The sequence below is a fragment of the Melanaphis sacchari genome, unplaced genomic scaffold (genome assembly GCF_002803265.2).
Source record: "Melanaphis sacchari strain LSU unplaced genomic scaffold, SCAv2.0 Contig45_pilon_pilon, whole genome shotgun sequence".
In the NCBI taxonomy this organism is placed as follows: domain Eukaryota; kingdom Metazoa; phylum Arthropoda; class Insecta; order Hemiptera; family Aphididae; genus Melanaphis; species Melanaphis sacchari.
Window position 1 is genome coordinate 1462877 of NW_020271303.1, and position 21511 is coordinate 1484387.

General features: G+C 29.2%; 2 protein-coding genes across 4 annotated transcripts in view; both read right to left on the minus strand.

Moving 5' to 3' along the window:
- Positions 1–281: 281 nt before the first annotated feature.
- On the minus strand, positions 282–15997 carry LOC112598207. Of its 3 annotated transcripts, none has more exons than XM_025344603.1 (7): positions 15900–15997; positions 13043–13345; positions 3745–3996; positions 2876–3241; positions 2189–2527; positions 1192–1521; positions 282–744 (listed from the first exon to the last, which is right to left on the minus strand). In XM_025344603.1, exons 1-7 carry the CDS (start codon positions 15973–15975, stop codon positions 485–487), a joined length of 1926 nt encoding a protein of 641 aa, XP_025200388.1. In that variant the 5' UTR covers positions 15976–15997; the 3' UTR covers positions 282–484. The 3 variants fall into 3 exon arrangements, with proteins under 3 accessions (XP_025200388.1, XP_025200389.1, XP_025200387.1); XM_025344604.1 differs by having other exon boundaries at positions 1192–1383; positions 2189–2530; XM_025344602.1 differs by having other exon boundaries at positions 2189–2530.
- A 364-nt stretch (positions 15998–16361) lies between these two features.
- The window catches only part of LOC112598224 (leishmanolysin-like peptidase), a 62994-nt gene continuing 57844 nt past the window's right edge, over positions 16362–21511 (minus strand). The window contains exons 10-11 of the mRNA XM_025344624.1: positions 20800–20966; positions 16362–19262 (exon numbers count right to left, since the gene is read on the minus strand). Of these exons, the coding sequence (XP_025200409.1) occupies positions 18975–19262; positions 20800–20966 (455 nt within the window). The 3' untranslated portion in view covers positions 16362–18974. The remainder of the gene's footprint in view (positions 19263–20799; positions 20967–21511) is intronic.

Below are 21511 nucleotides of genomic sequence, written 5' to 3' on the forward strand. Positions count from 1 at the left end.
TACCTACGCCACTGAGTCTAATTTTATATATTTTATCTAAAATGATAAATTTAACGAACTTATTACGTAGACCAATAAATCATGTTTAAGGGACTATCTATTAGCTCATTATTTAATTAAATTGTTTAGTGATTGTATATACAATCCAACATTAAAATACTAAAGTAAAATAATTTGTAAGTTAAGTCGTCAGCAGTGTAGAATAAAAGCTTACCAGTTACCAACATGACATCACGAGTTGTACACTATAAATATAATGTATAAATAATGTTAAAACACAATAAAATATAACCCACAGAGGTCAGTTTATTGTTATTTGTTATTATACGCCATTGTAATCGTGAATGTATCAATAGACGTAGACATTAATTGATTATTATCGAGTGGAATCGAACTAGAGTGTTGTTATTTGCAGTAAAGATCCCGCATTACAAGTACTCGAAAAGTTATTAATCGCGACGAATAAAATAATCGAGTGCAGCGGTCAAATTCTCCGAGGTATGGATCCCAGTTTGCTTCGACTCGGCGGAGTTCTGATCACACGGGTGCTGTTTTGAGCACGTCTGGCGCCGACCTTGCGACTCGCACTTTGTTCGCCCGCTTCGAGCTGCATTTCTAATTTTTCTATTTTTTTCCTAGTCTTTGCCGACGGATTTGTAATGAGATGATTGGCAAAAAACAGCGACAAGATGGATATCATAGTGCCACATAACACGATGCCGATGATCTGGATCATCGTAAACCCTGAGAAAGAGAATAGATATATATAATTACGACATACAAATACTCACTGATGTATTAAGTAAAAAACACACGTTCGCAAAATTGTCGGAAACATTGTTGAGCGGGTAAAATCAGTAACCACTCGTAGTATCGGAGGATTTACATAGATATTAGGTGTACCATTAATCTTATAATATTGTTCTTGTTTCCTAATAAAGAAATGATCTATAATTATTTTATATTTTGTCTTTAATACGAAGAAAAGTTATTGTAATTTTTCAATTCGTTATATTCATGTTAAATAATATTTTTGTTAAAAGTGATATCGAAAAAAATAAAAACACTATTGAAACACTATCAAAATTCTCCTGTTTTATATTGATTCACAATACATCAGCCACACAGCTAGTATAGCTTTCTCGGTTCTTTCCTATTCGTGTTATTATTTTATGTGATTTAATATGATACCTTCGGGTTTTCGCAATATAACAGTCGTGCTGACTTCTTCAGATCCGGAAGAATCGAGGATTTTCACGGCGCATGTCCAGTTTCCGTAGTCGGAATCGTCCACGCGGTCGATGGACAAACCACAATGGCCTGCCGTCAGTCCTTGGCCAGAATACGCATACCGAGGCGGTGGCTGCGAGTTCGATTTCTCGTCTACGGCAAATCCAAATAAACGTGGTGTGAGAAATCGGCAGTAGGCTATAGGCTGTTTTTCGACTGTGTCACATCCTAACATCACCCGACTGCCTTCGGTCGCGTATACTTCCTCCTGGCGGGCTGCAATCACGGATTCTGCGCAAACATGATTCATAACAGATTTCACACAGATAACCATGTATATTGTTGAGTGCGATGATAATTGCGAGATAATCATTTATCGCATTCCTATTTATATACGTAAGAACAGGGGGGATCCAGAAATTTATTGGGGGGGGGTAATAAATCGTCATTCCAAGCCCTGACAGTTTATCGTAATTCTTTTGGGTAGAGGGTAACCTAACCTAAGCAGCTTAGGCTAAGCTCAAGGGGGTATTTACCCTATTCCCCCCCCCCTGGACCCACCACTGAATAAGAAAGACTAGGACCAAATGTTTGATGGGGCTCATGTTTTATCATTAGTTATTTGTATGGAAATTATTTTCCCTATACACTTTTACTAATGGAATAAATTGGAGTGTAATGCAATGATTGCATGAAAACAAAAAAAAAAAAAACAAAAAAAAAATCAGTTATTATAATTATACTATTTGTACCAATTGTACCCATACATTATTTTAAACTTGTATTTTAGATTTGACCAAAATAACCTAAATAAGTAATAGCTGTGTTAAAAACGTAAGCAGTTTACATTGCATAGAGTTCAAAAAGATTGAAACTTTAATTTTTCACAGGCAATGTCATGCATATTAGCTAGTTTTATATAGGTACCTACATTCGTACATAATACGTATACACTTACCGGAAACCGTAATGTCCACCGTGCCGTACATTTCACGGCGGTCGTCACGTAGACCCAGAGCGCAAAGCCAAGCACCTGTGTCTGATGTGGAAGCGTCACCGATGGCTACGTGGCATTGGCCAAATGACAACCCTTCACCTGTATACCGGTACCTAGTTCCAATCCTATTCCGGTCGTCGTTTGCAGTTCTGTCCGGAACTGTCACCGGAATAGCAGTACCGTTGGGGTGCCGCAACCAACAATAGTCGATCTCTGAATGTACACTGCACTCTACATGAAACGTGTTGCCTTTGGGCACCATAACAGATTTGCTGGCTGTCACCGTGAGCGGTGGTATACCTGCTGAGTGAAAAAAAATCAGGAAATATTATACATAAAACCATATTTTCTATGATAGTTAAATATGATAAAATGTTTCACCGCTAACTCTGGTTTGATATCAGGTATGGGTGATAAGAATTTTGCAACAAATAAATAATTATTCTACATAGAAATAAATATATAATATATGTATCTAAATTTATTTAATTTGTATTATTTAAAAGTTTATTTTTGAAATAAAATCAGAATTATAAAAAGTTTTTGTTATAGGTATATAATTATTTATGCTGTGTAGGTGTATAATATATATCATATTGAGTCACATTGTAATGAAATGTATTTTCTTCACCATTGTTAGTTACATACCTTTCGTATTGTTGGCTGGTACTACGACGATGAATCCGCCGTAAACGCGGTCGTCGGACATAGCGTTCATGCATTTCCATCGGCCAATTTCGGACTGTCTTAGCGGTTTTGCGAACGACACACCACAATCATTGTACGTTGCACCGTGGTACGAATACCGACTAGTGCCTCTACCGTACGCTAGTGACAGGATCTTTGTGTCTTGTGGTAACGTAAGCCTGCAGTATTTGGACTGAAAGTCATCGTCCCGACCAACAGCAATGCTGTCACCTTTGTCGACTATTGTGGAGGTACTATCACGGACGTTGCAGAACACCCGCACTTCGGAAGCTGTTTCGTCGTATCCGATTTCCGTTATTGCGCCCTCTAGACATGAGGAGGATGGCTGTGTGTAGTGACCAAAGAAAAAAACACAGACAGTTTGCAAAATCGTGGTCTCGGACGTGTTGGTGTATTTATAATAAAGGGTTAACAACATAACATTACGTTCAGTGGTATTCACCTGAGTAAGGAGGGGATTGGGGTAAGGCCAGAAGAGTTATACATAGACCTTATATGTATTTATATTGAAAGAAACTTATTAGTAAACTTATAGTATATTTTTAGAGTTTCTGAAGCAACATTTTATACCTACTGTATAAGATGCCTATGTGGTTATGTCCTATACTCCTATGTGGCTGGTGTCCAATAAGGTTATATTATAACTGATAAATAATAATTACCTATACTTAATGACGAGTGTAAAAAAAAAAAATTTTAAATCAACTTAACCGGATCATTTAGGGAAACGGGAAAATTTACGGTGGAACGAGACAAGAAGAAAGCGAATAAAAACTTTAACGATAGTTATTGTTGTTGTTGTTGTTCACCTCGGTAAGCGTGGAGGCGAAGGGTGTACTGAACTTCGACCGCGGACTCAGCAGTAACTGACCAGCATGTCCACACGTCCTGGTGATGCGATCCAACAGACTTGACGTGCACCCAACACTGACCTTTATGCCTCGACACTTCGCCGGACGGGCCGGACATGCGGCAGTAAAACGCTTTCGGTGGTCCGCACGTGACGTTCACTGCGGTACCAACTGGCACACGGATCGTCGTCGACCTGGGCCATTGTTTCGCTGTAAACATACATAGTAATAAACTGTGCGCGTCTTGACCGATATGATAATATGAATATTGAACGAAGGGTATATTATTTTATAAACGTGATAATATTGTTTTAAGAAGTGGTGAATGAATGCCGGATAGCGTCGTAGTTAGATGTGGAAGAAATTAGTTGTACAATAAGACGATAGTTAAACAGAAAAACGTAAACAGCGATAATGATGACAACGATTAGCTTTGATAGTATTTCTAAAAATAGGATTGAATTTAAAAGCTGAACCAGAGCTTATAATTAATTGCTTATTGTTTAACGCTATTATTCATTATTATAAATGACAATAGCAACGTTTATTGATTATTACTGTTATATTATTATATTAAAATAAATGAATCCGTCGATTATATCACTGTGTTTGTTTAAATTATATGTAATCATTATTTGTGTAGAGGCTAGGAACTAATTATTTTTAAAAAGTAGTTTTATAAAATAGCTATACTGTCAGAAAAATGTTTTTGTGTGCTCACCTTATTTTTTCATTTAGTACCTAATGCATTCATTTTTGAATATATTTAAAGGTCATTTTTTGAGATTTTTGTACTCTGTATTTAAAGAGTATTATGGGGATATAAATTTTTATTTTTAAAACAAGAACAAAGGAGGGTTCTTCAATTATAAATTATTTAGCGAATAAATTTTTTTTTAAATGTTGACATATCAAAATCGAAATTAGTACAGTAGTTTTTGAGTTATTTAAGTTTGTGTACTAAGGTCTAAAGATGATTGGTTTGGAAAATATAAGAGCTATGGTGACTTGAACATACTAGAAATAAATATTTATCAACATTTGTTCTTTGTAAAAATAATCCAAGTATAATAAAATTCATACTAGATTCAATACTACATCTATTTTATATTGTTGTAAAACTATTTTTAAGGACTATGATATGATTCTAAGTATATAAACATTCAATATTTAAAAAACTATTCGTCTGAACTTTGAATTATGAGGTACCTACATTATATTTAAAAAAACATATATAATATATATATTCACTAAATAATTTACAGAAAGGGAGGGAGGGTTAATCTAAAAACAGAAATTTGTATCTTTAAATATTATTTATAGTCTTAAGACTTTAAAAATATTTAAAAATTCCAAATATCATAATTTGAATGAATTAGTTATTATAAAAAATGGGACAAGCATGCTTGGCGAATCGCTTAGTATATAGTTAATTATTGAAAGTTTTAAAAACAAGGAATGACTATGTTGTCCATTAATAGTAGGTTAACACATACAGAGAATTAAATGTTTTGTTTAATAAATAATAACTATATGGTTTTTAATATCAAGATTTTTTATAGTATAAATATGTAAGTAAGTAACTAGTATTATGTACAAATGCGTTAACAAACTAAATATTATAAATGACAATTTATAACGTCAAATATTCTAATAACAAGTTATCGGTCGATATTATTTAATAATTGTAAGAACTACTATACAAGTAGGTACTTAAAAAATATTTAACAACCATGCAATTTTTGGCAACGATTCAAAAGAGTAAATAAATATATTTAAAAATATGTTGTATATAATATTATGTTCATCACACCACGAATGTATTATTAAATACTCTCTTTAAGAATTGATCGAAGTCCAAATAGGCGAATCATGAATAGTTACACTGCGAATTAATAGACTCATAAATAAAATAATACATAGATTATGGGTATAAGGTACATCATGAATCATGACATTCATTATTCAACAGTTTTTGTGATAATAAAAAGGATTGAGAATGATTCGTTGGTGATTTTAGTCTAATTTTTCAATATTATACAATTTGTACAATTATAAACTATACTAACAATGAGCTACGGATATTGTAGGCATAATAAATGAATATACACTTCATTTGATACGTTTCAAAATGATATTGATAAAGAAAACTTTTGAATGCTCTCTGTTAATTTTCGGTGAACAACATAATATCCTTCCCCTTCAAAAAGTTTTGGTTGCACCACTGAACTTTATGCTTCAAACTTCAAAGTTGAATTCCTTACATATATTATATGTACTTCATATGATTTTCTTTGGTTTAAGATAAAATGATCACTGTTTAAACTTTAAACGTAGGTACGATAATCTGTTACAAAAGTATGCATCAAATACGCTGAGCACAACGAATAGTACCTATTGTGTAATAGAGTAATACCTATAAGCTGGTATAAATTGCAATCAAGTATTATTAAATCAATAGGTTTATACTAATATACTATAATATTATACATAATGTAGGTAATACACTAATACCTATTATAGTATTGTTTGTATACCTGACTTAATAATAAACTATTCACAGAATTGCTTCAATACTGTATGTTATACAGTATACTGTGCTAGTTTACTCTATCTACATGAGTGCTTTTTAGCTTTTGTTTACTTATAGTAATGCCTTTACAGTGTTTCATATATAAACCACGTTTGCTATAGCGGTTGTGGATAATCCACTTTCGTTTGAACGAAGACTACGGAAAATAATATCTATACTTATTACTTATTAGGTATGTAGGAATATAGGATAATACAAAAGATTTTATTATTTTCATATTATTTAACTAATCAAAGAAAATGGATAATCACGTTAGCTGTTAGGTCACCATGTGTAACAAAGGATGAATTAACAACCATGTTCTTTTAGTATAATTTAATCTAAAGCCAAATTTAATGATGAATTTAAATCGAAATTTTAACGAGTAATTTTTGAATAATTTAACGATGTGTAGTACTAAGGATAATCAGTTTCCACGATAATGATGATTTGAAAACTATACTAACTATACTATACCTACATAATTAATATTAATCTATCAACATTTTATATTTTGAAAAAACTGTTGCCTATCGAGTATTATATTAAATACTATATAGATTTAATAATACATATAATATGCGGAGTTATATATTTAGCGTAACACTAAATATTTTAATATCGTGTTCTTGAAAATGTTCTTTTTGCATAATTTTAATTTGTTAAAATTCAAAATTTTTTTTAAAAATTAATATTTTTTGATAATCGATTATCGTTTTAAATTTGAATTTTTTTCATACATTTGAATGCCAGCAAAATGTTTAACTAACATTTTTCGAGGTACCAATCCACTTCATTTAAATACTTTTAAGTTATTAAAAGTTTATAACTCATAAGGCTACTCGTCTAAAATTTAATTTATATGTATCGCAGTACTTCAAAAAAAATAAAAATATTATTTTGAAAAAAGAAAATAAAAATACATGTTTTTATTTAAAAATATTTAAATAATATTAAATATCTAAATAATTAAACATAATATAATCCTTAAGTATAATAATTATTAAAAACTTCAACAATTATTTAATTTTAATAAATTCTTTATACAAAGATAAATGAGGGTGATCATATTAAATGAATAATATACCTACATAATATATTAATTTTAATCAGTTTTTGAAGTTTTTAAGTATACTTGGGTGTCATTAATAATAGTTCGGCGCCTATACATTGGTTGATTAAAATCAGTTGGTTTAAAATATACCAATTGTTAAAGCATTCAAGTCAATGCTGTAATACAAATATTAACATTGACATGAATGTAAAATAATTTTTCTATATAAAAAAAGTTTCTTATTCAATATTTCCAAATTACATTTTTAACAATACTTACACAATATTTTACATTTTAATCAAAGAAAATAGAACAGCGTATGTATCCCAACCGATCTCGCCATCAACTGTCGGTAAATACTATAGTTATTCACTCCATTAATCACCCACACTGTTTCATTAAAACAGTAAATCAATAATACGTTAACATTACCAGAACAAACATTTTGGAATTATTTCACCTCTAGTTGTGTAGTTCACATGCCAACAAGGAAATACAATATTATAATTTTAACAGTATAAACATCATATTACACAGGTACTACATACATATATAAATTATAATATTTCAAAATACGACGCATTACTGCACAACATATATTTTATACACTAGGTACTTAATATTATATCGATCGCATCATACTCCAAAATAGTATTGTACAGCTTGTGATAATAGACTATAGTATCCGAGTTGGGTAATTATATACTAACGAAAACAGCGTCTATATTTTCAATTTTGCACACTATATAGATTATTTGTGTACGTGGACGGTCATAATTTTTCATTGTTTATAGAATATAATTGTATTGACACATTATGTCGGTGAAACAATGATATATAACTACACTGATTGGGAGCGACCACTTAGAATTTTCGGGTTGGGATTTATCCTTCATAATAATAATTAAGTTACGTCAGCACTCAAAAATATAAGCAATAAAAATAACAAAATAGAAACATGAAACGTTCGATCGAAGAATATGTTAATAAGTTTGAATATAAACACTATTAAACATTTTGATGATTTCATTATTAATAAATAGGTAACCTATCTCAGAGTTGTGTACAATGGTGGAAGGGAGTTTGACAGTGTCATATCTCTTATGGGCATTTTTTTGTTGTTTAATAAATTCTTTAAGAACACTACAAACATTTTGAAAATTATCCAAAAAATGTAATTTTATTCAAACAGTAGCATTCTAAATAATGATATAAAAATATATACATTTATAATTTTTGGCCTCCAGGAGTCTAGAGAATTATTTCTATAATTCTGTGAAAAAAAATATTGAATGAGCTCTGTAGGAACGTTAAAAAAAAATTCAAACTATAATAGCGTTTTAAATAATAGTAATTACAGCACAAAAATATGATAATTGAATAATTTTTAATTTTTTTAGGAACATTGATCATATTCTGAAAAATTATCATACAAAAGAAGTAAGTGGTCAACAATTTTAAATTTCAAAATGGGCGCTTGCAATGAAATGAACGTAAAATAATGTTTTGATAAAAAAAACTTAAAAATTTAATGTTGTTTATGTAATCAAACATTCCTTTAGTTATTTCATTAAAGGTTATACATATTTTTCATATTATATAATAATATAAAACATATCGGCAAAATATAAATTTTATGAAGTATAAATATACTCTAAATCTATAAAATATAGATAATAGGATTAATTGTCGATCCAAAATATTAGGTTTACTCGAAGGTATAGCTAAACGTGATACTTTCAATTGTATTAACTAAAATTATGATAGTTCAAACGGTTTAAAGATATCATACTGCAACAAAAATATAATAATTATAATCAGTGTTGTGTGCGAAAGTGATAATCGAAAAAGACAGTATTTGAGTTTTTAAAGGGGTGATGGTTGGGTGGGTAGTGGCCAATATGCAATAAGTAATAATTTAGAATTTATTTATTTGTTTCACGAGTAGAGTAGAAAATATACATATGAATACATACTGTATAGGATAAAAATAAATTTATAATTTTATAATTTGGTTATAGTAATATAATCAATTGAAATAGGAAAAGAAGCTCTCTAGATTGACCCTACCTCATAAAGCGAGTGAGAGGTTCATTATTTTGGTAATCTGTAGCACATGAAGTTACAACGAACGGAACAACGTTACGGATAGGGCGCGTAGGAACTCTAAATCTATCGTGTTAAAGGTAAGAAGGAAAATCAGTTTTACCACTGATGAGATTTTGAAGAAAGATTAAGTTACGAGCAAGACGACGACCGGCTAGAGATAGGAGATTCAAGTTTAGGAGCATTGGTTCATCGTCGTGAGACAAATGAATGGTATTTAACTTGAGCCAGAGAGATAATTAAAAAAAAATACAGTAATAAAAACCTTTATTGAGTTTTGGGTAGGTGGGTGGAATATTAAACTTACCTGTGAAAAATTTCAAATTCACTACGCCACTGATTGCTGTCATAGTTGCAATTTAGAGCTATAGCATTGTCAAGCGTACATTATAATTGAAAAGTGAATTTGAGGGGCTATTTTTTTACACACCAATGACTTTTTTAAGAGCATACTTTTAAACATTTACATCTATAAAATGGCTAATTTTTGTACCTATTTATACTATATTACTTATTATTACACAATATCTTCACGTAAAAAACAAAAAACGATTTTCATGGCAAAAAAATAGAGACATGAATCACGAAGAGAAGAATCATTTCATTAGAAAACATTCTAAACTAACTAATTAACTATAACTGTTTGCTCAAAAAAAAAAAAAAAAAAAAAAATGCTAATAGAAAGTAAAATATTAATAGAAATGAAAATATTATTTATATTTCAGCGTAGTATAAATACACATTATAATTTTATTAAATAACCTAAAAAACTTAAAAAGTTTGAATGTTTACTATATATGTAACAGAAGTTTTAAATTATTACACTATCCTTTATTATACATACAGAACATGAAACAGATTTAAATTTTTATATAATATGCTATAGATATTACTTGGCAGATGTCAATTCATAAAAATATGTAAATCCAATTTGTGACAGTTATACTATAAATTCGATTTGTGCTGGAAATAATAAAGTTATTATATGCGTACAGGTACGAGTATACGCAGTGTACAATTTTCAGTTAAGGACAGAGAATTACAAACTTGACATCGTAGAACAGCTACAATTCCTTGATTAATTATTCCACACACGTCGTATACAATCTATATACAATAAACATATATATTTTAAAAGGGAAACGTGACTGACTAATTTATCAACGCTGCATAGCTCAAACTATTTGACGGATTGAACTGAAATGAGGCATACAGATAGTTATCAAGACGTCCATTAAGAAAGGATTTTTGAAAATTTAACCCCTTAATAAAGATAAAATAAAAGTCAATATTTCTAAGAAACTGGGTTCTACGGGAAAAATAAAATCTAATCCGGTAATATCACACATCCTTAATAAAATAAAAATAAAGCATAGATAAAATTATTTTTCAAGTATAGAAGGTATCAAGTGTATGAGTATGTTTGTGTATAGTTTGTTCTCTGCATTTTTGTTTGTTTGTTTAATAGCTTATTTATTAAGTAAATGATTAAATTAATGGTTTTAAAATTAAAAAAAAAATGTATCTGCTTTGCTAAAAAATGTTACCTAAATAATCAAGGGGATCTACTTACTTAATTTATGACGTAAATTACCATGTTAAAACTTTTATTAATTTGATAAAATAAGTTTTTAATTTTAATTTTAAATAAAGGCCATAAATAATGTTTAGAATTTTAAAAATATAAAATATTACTGTAACCTATATATGAATCACTCACAAATTTTGAAATAAAAATCGAATTATCATAATTTTCATTTCCCACGTTTTATTAATAATTTAAGGTAATTCGTATATACTGAGTTGATTTACATTTTACAATTTTATATGATAATTTAATTTAAATTCACTCGTAATTTATTTGTTTTTAATAAAAAATACTATTACTTATTAATAACTCATTAGTAATAAGTAATAAGTATACTTCATCATAAACCTATTTATAGTACATACTCTCACTTTTGAAACAGTTATTTATTTTACGTAAAGTTGAATTAATTTTTGCCGGAAACATTGTATTTATTATATTTATAAATTATTATAAGAGTATATTGGTTTTATATCATACTATATTACTGTTATTAACTGTTAAGTCAATATCGACTTATTGGAGAACGATGTAAATATGTTTATAGTATAAATAGGAAAATAACTTAAACTTAATCTAAATATTTTGAAAATATTATTGTGTATTTTAAAATATACTATTAATAAATGTATAAAAGTTTTAAGTTCCAGTCAATAATATTTTTTAAATAAAATAAAATAATTAAAATTGATATTCAATGTTTATCTATATTTGATTTTGTTAAAATTTAAACTTCAAATATTATGCAAAATTAAGTTTGTTATGCTCATACATTTTTAAGATGCTTGAGTTTCAGTTATTGGTATTAACAAATTGAACATTTTTAACTTATCTACCATCAGTACCAATATATTATAAAATATAGTGACATTTTATATAAATATATTTTCAGAAAGGATGATATTATTTTGTGGGAGTGATTATGATCTTTTAACCTATTTATATGCGCCACTGCAGTACAAAACTACAACCATTATTCATTTTAACAATCAGGAAATATCAAACTTAAATTTTCACGAACTCTAAACTTAATTTGAAACTTAAATATTATTAAAAAATTTAAAGTTTATAATTGAAATAAAATACATATTTATTTTTAAATTAAATTTTGTTATACTTTTCAAATTTAATTTATAGGTTATATATTCGCAAAGGCTAGAACAATAAGACATTATTCTAAAATCATTTAGTTGTTTATATCTTTTAAGAGGACTACATCATATTATCAAAACAAATTCAAATTTGCATTCAAACTAGTATTAACAAGTTAAAAGATTAAAATTAAGTAACTTTTAACTGAGTTACATATGAGTTAAATTTCGTTCTATATTATAAGCATTTACCAATCAGTCATTTAGTTATTATATAGTCAAGTTAAATTAATATTTTTCTATTTTGAATTCCACAGATTTTAAGTATATTTTGTTTTTTAAATTTCACTAAAAACTCGTAGACTGATGAAGTGTTGAATGTACCTACAACCTACTATTTCTAGATTTCGACAGATATCAAGAGATCAATTATTAACAATAACTTATATAAATATGCATTTATATAGTTATTATATAGGTACATCTTACTCAGTCTTAACATGAGTCGTAAATATTTAGTTAAAAATATAAATATAACTGATTTAAAACTCGACTTACATTTTTTTATATTATAATACCTAATTTTTTTCTCAACTTATTGAATACTGGATCGTTTTTAACGATTTTTCTCAGACCATTCGGGATGTCTGAATTCAGATTTTCCAAAAGCTTTAAACAGTTATACGTATAATTTCTTAGAATTCGAAGGGTTCGACAACCTCTGCCCATTATGTTTTTACTGTGGTCGTAGGTATAGACATGATACACTGGCAATACGTTTACACAGTGTAATTATTACGCTCTGCAACGCAAAATTAAAAATAAAATATATTGATCGCGTTTACCGACACATGTGACGCGACTCGTGTCCCGACCGTATCGCCCGTCCACCGATGACGCGGTTAGCGTCCAATTTCCGACGCCGGGCGTGACGCTTACGGCCCTGAGACCGCATTGCCCCGACTGGTAACCGTCGCCCAGGTACGTGAGATTAGCTGGGGTGTTGACGGTGGCGGCTACGTCGGACAGCGTCGTCTCTGTGCCGTTGGGCAGCACCACGGAACAGCGGTTCAACAAGCCCAGCCCGCTCTGCCATCTTAAGTACAGTGTATCGCCGTCGGTCAGCCACACGGGACGGCCGCACAGAACTGCATCAATGCAACGAACAACAATATTTAAGTATACATAATATATATATATATATAATTCATAATATATACGTAATATGTAGAGAGCGTCAGTTCAGAGCTGTCCGAACATTATACTTATTTTTTTATTCCTGAAATGTCATCGTTGAATAATTATTGTTTGGTACACAAACTCGCTTTACGACGTTTTTTTTTTTTTTTATTATTATTTTATACGACATACGTATATAGGTTACGATTAAAAAATATATCATATTATATTTGAGCGATTAAAACAAAAAATTGTAGTGTAAAAATGATATATGCGAGGTTCCTTATATAATCTATTTACAGCTGCATATAGTTGAAATTTTGAAGTGAGATCTCATCCTTATTTGAGGAGCGCTAATCATAAATAAATTACGTATATTTTATGTTTTACAAAATATTGCAATTTAACTAAACTACCGATAAACTGCTAACTTTGTAATTTAATTTAACAAAAAGACATAGGTTTATTTCGGTGTTTTCCGATGGCAGACAAAGTAATAAAAATCACGTGAAGGGCGGACGAAATTTAAAAATATATAATAATTGCGGGCACAACAATATGACAAACTAATTGTGAACAAATTTCCTATCATTAACTTTAATACAACGATTGCGGGCGTCGAGGAATTTGTGTTTGATATGACGATTAGCATTATTGTTTACACACCTAACTACTCTATTAATGAATATTTATCAGCATTAAGATTAAGATTGTATTAGTGCTTTTGAGACGGCAGTCAATAAGTATTAAGTCAGTTTAACGACGATATTACTCGTGCCTGTTTAAAGATCTATCGTCTTTATTAAATATTAGTGAAATGTACAGTGATGTGAGATAAAAATAATTTTTATTCCACCTGCCAAATTTTTTTTTTTTTTTTTGGTAATTTTTTCTGAGTCCTAAAAAAGCAGTAAAGATAAATATTAGTGTTCGCTACTCACATCGGTTTTGTGAACTTGATGTCCGAAATATTACGTTATAATATTGGTTTAAAAGATTCATCCATAACTAGTATATTATAACCGTTTTATTTTCTTCAGTTTTTGTAATAATTAGAGTTTATTAAGATCTGAAATTGGGATCTCTATGATACCAAGCAATAAACATAATCCTTATTGCCTTGTGCTGTGAAAAGTCGTAATAGTCGTGAGCTCGATGTAAAACCAACGTTTTACAAAGAAACGGCTATTAGTAAATTCTAAATACTGGTATAATATATTTTTTGATAAAACATTGAGTTTGTTTAAACCAATAAGTGTCAACGTTAAGTAATATTTGTGAGGGACCTTTAATGATTATTAATGAAATTGGAAATTAATTTGATTTTAACTCAATAAATCACTTTGCCAGGTTAAGTTATTTATAGTCCTTTTTACTAAAATTATACACCTACTAAATTCATTTTTTATTTTAAAATTATTTACAAATTTAACTGTACATTTTTTTTTTTTTTTAAATCCATTGAATAATATAATTAGTATAATAAATAAATTATCCAATTAAAAAGAAGTCAGAGAACTTTCTACCACAAATTCACAAAATGTAATTTAACGTTATTTGGTCGACTCACCATTATTGACACAACGTGTAGGTACGATTAATAAGTAAAATATTGCAACCAGTGATTTTCTCACCAGAGCGTAGAATTTATATAACTACAATAAGTACCTAAGAGAAAAGAAAAACGAGTCATGTGTCCGTGTGTACAATATTTTTTTTATCTAGTTTCATATTAATAGAATTACAATACATAGTACCTAAGTATATATTTATATATACATATTATATACCTAGTATTTATTATATAAAACCGTAAAGGTAACTAGTATCCCGTTAAATAATGATGCGAAAAAGCAAAACGTTTAGTCATCGTTCACCGTATAAGTGTAACCAGTGTCCGAATAGCGGTCGAGTGTACAGATATCGGGTTGCATTTAATGTAATATAATACCATTATAATCATACATGTGTATTGACATTGGCATGGTGTAGTCATAAATAATATATTAGTATTAAATTTGATATTAAATTCCATTCCAGCAACTATTCCGGGGAGAGGGTAATTTTTGTATTAACCACTAGAATCAATGTTTCCATTTAATACGTGGGTACATTTCAATCACGTACAGTATTTAAAGCAGTATCAAACCAAAGTTAAAACAAAATAATACTTAAAAATTTACAAAATTACTATAGAATAATACAGTCTTATCAGTCTTAGTCATACACCCATTCCAAAAATTTTAGGATATATTATAATTTACTAATAGCAACTGTTACCTACATCTTTCTTTAAACCCAACGTCGTTAACGTTTTAACGATTAATTTAGGAGATATATATGTGTAAACTGTAAACTTGTTATACATTAAACATTAAACATTACTATTATTTTATGTACATGTATTTATTTAATCGTATGAAAATATATAATCTTGTATAGTCGTATTAAACAAATCGTTAACCCGGAGCACACATTTACGATTATGATATTATATTACTATTACGTTTTGTGTTCACTCACCTCGGACGACGGTTGTCGGCGATGATGACAATAGAAGGAGTACCTGTAATGTGACTTGCGCAGCGACGGCGTCCATTTGTCCGTCGGACACACTGAGAGCGCGACTGACGAAAACGTTTCAGTTTTTCAGATTTTTTTTTTTTTATTCTCGTTTTTCGTTTTGTCACCGTGACGGCGTTTTCTGTGACGCCGGCGTGCACAAGTGGGAGAATATAAATTTTATATTTAGAACCATAGGAATATATGCATATAATACATATATTATCAAGTGTCGTGTATAATACAATATATATATTATTATCATCGTCATCATCTGTATATTCTGTTAACGATGACGGTAGCCACGAAGTACGAATAATCGGAAAAATTAAAGCTGAATTCGCTGTGCCAAAACAACACGCTTAAAACTTGGTTATAGTTATTAATTATAAACATAACAATAAAACGCTATTAAATATAGGAACAACAAAACATATATTTTATTATACTTGGATTACACGATAAATGTTTCTACATAATATGAGTATTACTAGTATTAGGTATTATAGGTATGTATAATAGTTATTAATAGTAGGTACGTAATTAATTGTATAATTCAGAAACATTGTAATAAGGGTAAGGTTACAATAATTATCATTGGTGACCATCAAAAAATGTTTTATCAAATATTGCAAGGGTGTTGTTTTGAGGGAAATCATCCAAACATCAAAGTTATAATATTTGCGTAATTTTTAATTTTACATAAACACTATAATACTAATCCTAATTGAAAAAAACGCATACTCACAACTTAATGTCTAGTGACACTTATAAACATAACGTGTTATATAATAATATAAATTGGTAATTAGTAATTACAATAGGTACTTAAAAATAAAATAAAAATACAATTTTTACACAATACAAATTGGTAGGTAACTATGATATAGAACATACATAATATTAGAAGGATACTAAAGATACAATTATAAAAGATTTACTGATAAAAAAAATACGTCATTTTACGACGGCGTAATGTTTCATTTCAATTGTAAATGCTTACATCCGCTCGAGCAATTAATTAATTCCACTAAAGCAAACAGTATTTAAATAGTAGGGCAGTAGGTATATGTAAAATACATAAATTATATATGTATACATTATTGGAATCTGGAAATGTTGAATGTTATTATGCAGTGTATCAGGATATTATAATTTAATTTAATTTTGAGCATTTCAATTATCCGGTCTGGGAACATTTATTTGTGCACGAAAACAGTAAAATACAAAATAATATACCTGGAATGTTTACGTCAAATAACGATAGTTAAACATTGATTAAAGTGTGTACCTTGGCCGTGGTAGTAATGAAAGCTATTTTTATTACGACTTATGTTTTATTATATTACGGAACAAAAAGAACGAAGAAGTTTTTTCGTTGATACTTGTTATTCTTAAATTTCAAAAGAGAAATTATTGAAAGTTTAAATACCGATTAAAATTTGGTTATAAAACAATTTTCTTACTTTGTATTTTTTCCTTTGCTAAGAAAATTGTTTTGTCTAATGGAATAAGATAGATTATAGCTGTTATACTCTTAACTGGTATATTTTTATACAGACTCGGTAAAAAAACTTAATGTTACTTAATATATAAAATTACACAAATATAGATTATACATATATCTACTCGGATACTCTTTATATCAATAAAAGGACGTATACATTGAAGTAGGCATATTAAGTAGTTTATATATTATGTACTTCAATTAAAAAAAATAAAAATATTACACACGAGTTATAAGAATTCTAATGATTATAATGACACACGGTGTACTTATACGTATCATTGATATTTTTTTCTAATATATACTTATAAAACAATTAAAAGTATTACTTTTTATTTAACATTTATATTCATACATGAGCATTTTCATCACTGAGATTGGTTCTAGCACCTATTCATTTTTTAATATTTTTAATGTTTCCAATAGAAGAAAACTTACTTTTGTGTTCCCCGGCTCATGACCTTTATCTAGAGTACCATGAAAACGTTGTATACTTTCAACCCGAGAACAATTGATTTGTGATCGATATTTATAATGAAAAACTGTACGCTAAAAAAAAAAATGATAACATGGAATGAAAGTTATCACAGAAATAATAAGCGGGAACGCAATAATGTAAAATTGAAACTTCATAATAAATAAATCATATTATCGAAAAAAAAAAAAAATTTCAAGAGTTACAAGTCAATAAATAACGTCTAAGAACTTGGAAAAGCGAATATACCATATACGCTTGTATAAGTAGGTAATTGAGAAATGTTAATTTGATTGTCAATATTTCACATTAACATTTATATTTATATAATTTGATTTATTTAGCCATCGCACATTATACTATATTATATTATTATAGTACAGTTACGGTCAAGTCCAGATATCAAATGATGTAATAGTGAAACCGTTAAATGCCACTTTTTCACAATCTGTATCTGAAATGTATATGTGCGCGTAAAACGGCAGACACGCGCACGCGATCACAAATCCAATTATTAATGCGCAAATACATAGAATTGGAGCCTGGAGGACGACCACTTTGATACGTAAATCGTGCGTAATAATCGATGAGCCGTTATTATAATATGTTCATAAAATGCACCGACACAACTGTGACACGATATTTTTTCTGGGAACGTTACGTTGACGCAATAAGTTTTTATGCGGTATAATAATAATATTTTGTTGGTCGGAAAAATATTGATTTTAGGCAGACTATTATGCTGCGTCGATTTATCTAATCATTAATATTCACCTTAACAGAGTGAGATGAGATTCGCGTTCCGGATAAATGCGACGGTTTAGGAATGCTGCGATGACTACGACAACGATCATAAATTACTATATTTTTCTACACCTATGTACACACATGGAATATCATAATATATACACACGACACACACGCTCGCGGTTGGAGGGACCGACAAAAAATAGGAAGAGACAGATACATAGATAGTGAGATAATGAAAGAGAGAGAGAGAGAATGAGAAACAGAATACGATAATACGTCATGACATTATCACATCGTTGTTTGTTCACGTCGAGATCATGAGTAACAGCGTGGCAACGGTTCCCGCGGTGACAGCGGCTGCAGCCGTCACGGCGACTGTGGCCGTGCCGCCGCACGCTAGTTGTTCGCGGTGATACGGTACGGTGAGCGGCACGTCCTGCGGCGGCTTGCACTTGTTGTCGTCCGACCCGCCGCCGCACAACTCCTCGCACGCCGGACACACGATGACGCCCTTGTGCAGCCAACCGTTGGCTACCAGCCGGATGACCAATTCCTGGCCCGGGAAGTAGCACGTGTACGTGTGGTTGGACACCTGTAGTTTAAATAAACAAATAATGCGTCGTACAACATTGTGATACAGTATATTATAGACAATTCTACGTGAAATATCATATTATATTGTAATATTGCACTGTATGATAACGATACATAAATTCATAGAATTATTATCTTAGTACATAGCAAATAAGACGTATAGGGGGGCTGTGCTCATGGTTCGCTTCGCATATCAACCCCATTGTCGGGTTACGCCAACCTACCAGAGAACTCTGTCACAGAGATCCTGCAAATTTCAACTCCCCTCATCAACGATACATTTTTAGCCAACTGAATATGATATTTTTACCAACTTAAGTTCCGTTTTTTTTTTTTTTTTTAAAGACCCGCAGTTGTGTCTATAATAATTCCCTTCCTTAGGTACTATTAAAACGAAAAGAAATTTGAAACTGATTCAAACGTTTAACATTAAAACCCCTTTAAAGAAAAATCGTTAAAACGTCAACAATTTTATATAATTATTATTTTATTGATTTAAATATTGAAAATAATTTGTTATTGTCAGATCACAAAAATAAACTATACACTGTTAAACAATATAAGTATATAAATTCCGAGAATATAATTAATATGTTTTGTTCTGTTGAAAAACAATTAAGTAGTGTGTTTAAGACTACAAAATAATACTATTGTATAGAAAATTATAATTTTCTGATACCTAGTTTGTACTACTTTGAAGTTTCTTATGATTCAATTAAAATTTATGAAAGTTTTAAATTATTTTCTATACTTTCTTTAAAACTATGTAAATAAGCTTATAAATAAAGTGATTTATCTTAAATGCAAGTAAATTAAATTCAGACTTTTTTGTTTTAGCTATATAAGGATGTTTTATTTAAATAACAATTTATTTATACAAAAACAAATTTAGTAAATATTAAAAAGCTATAGTATTTTATAAAATTAACTAGAGGTACTTTTTTTTTTTTTAATTAAATAATCTTCATTTTTTTTTATTATTATTATCAACTACATAAAAAATATATTATAGCATATTAAAAATACGGCATATTACGCAATATATTCAATAAATTATTATTGAAATCAAAATAAATAATTAGAATAAAATATTTAAAAAAATAGTATAATTATATAATATTACTTAAAAAACTAAATCATTAAATTAATTAAAAGGTTGTTAAAAAAAAACAACGAGCCGTCAGTAGGAAATCGGAATTAATATTTAGTACCTACTAAATGCCAATAAACGTATATATATATATATATTAGATAGCTACCAACCTATACACATGATTGATATTACTGAAAAATTATATCGAATATTCATAATATGTCTAGTACATAATTGTTTAATTTCGAAACAAGTTATTTGAAGTATAAACATATAAATAATTTAATTTACATTCTGTTTCATGAATAAATATCAATGAGAAAAATCAAAAACATCTATAAATAAATAGGTATCATTAAATAATTTAGATTATTTTTTTTTTTGAATCACTCAAAATATATTTTTACAGCATATTTGATAATTAAAGTAAGGAAATACTTACAACAATATGAAGTCTTCCGTTTTGACAGCTGTATTCGTAACAACCAGAGCCCCAGTGTTGCCATTGTCTAACTTGCTTGCACGTTTGTTCTTCCCACATCTGATTAGTATGATCGAAACATTTAGAATTGTCTCCATATACTTCTAACGCAAAGTTTTTATCCGGATCTATACAGAATTAAATAAAACTATCAACTGTTTACTAAGAAAAACTATTATGTAAATAATTATATGTTCATAGAAGATAAAAAAACTACAATACATCATTTATTTTTATTTTAACTACTTGTTTTGATCAGTAGTGTATTTAAGGGGGGGGGGGGAGATGAGGGAGATATATCTCCCCCTTAACTTTTTTTTTTAGCATTTTTTAGTTTTGTAAATGATAAATAAATAAATAAATGATTCAATATTCAATATGTTATATTATATAATTATAAGGTTTATGGTTTATGTATTTACTATGAATAGATATAATATATAATAGGTGTGTAGTTATAATAAACTGATAGTATCTTCATGTATTTCAAGTGGAAGGAGAACAATTATTTCTGTCATATCCCCCTCTCAAATAAATCCTAAATACGCCACTGGTTTTGATCCATCTACAACTATTTTATTACGAGGTAAGAGCTACTTCGGTTTTATAAAACTCAGTCTATTACACAAATCGAAATTAGATTATAATATATTTTTAGTCAATAATAAATGGT

What these genes read in the sequence shown, in the direction of transcription:
- LOC112598207 (XM_025344602.1), bottom strand. Translation starts at nt 15,975, where the DNA reads ATGGACGCCGTCGCTGCGCAAGTCACATTACAGGTACTCCTTCTATTG. An exon ending in TCGCCTCCACGCTTACCGAG is followed by an intron (nt 3,242 to 3,744) that starts GTGAACAACAAC and finishes CCTCATGTCTAG; the next exon opens with AGGGCGCAATAACGGAAATC. An exon ending in GGTGGACATTACGGTTTCCG is followed by an intron (nt 1,522 to 2,188) that starts GTAAGTGTATAC and finishes ATGTTTGCGCAG; the next exon opens with AATCCGTGATTGCAGCCCGC.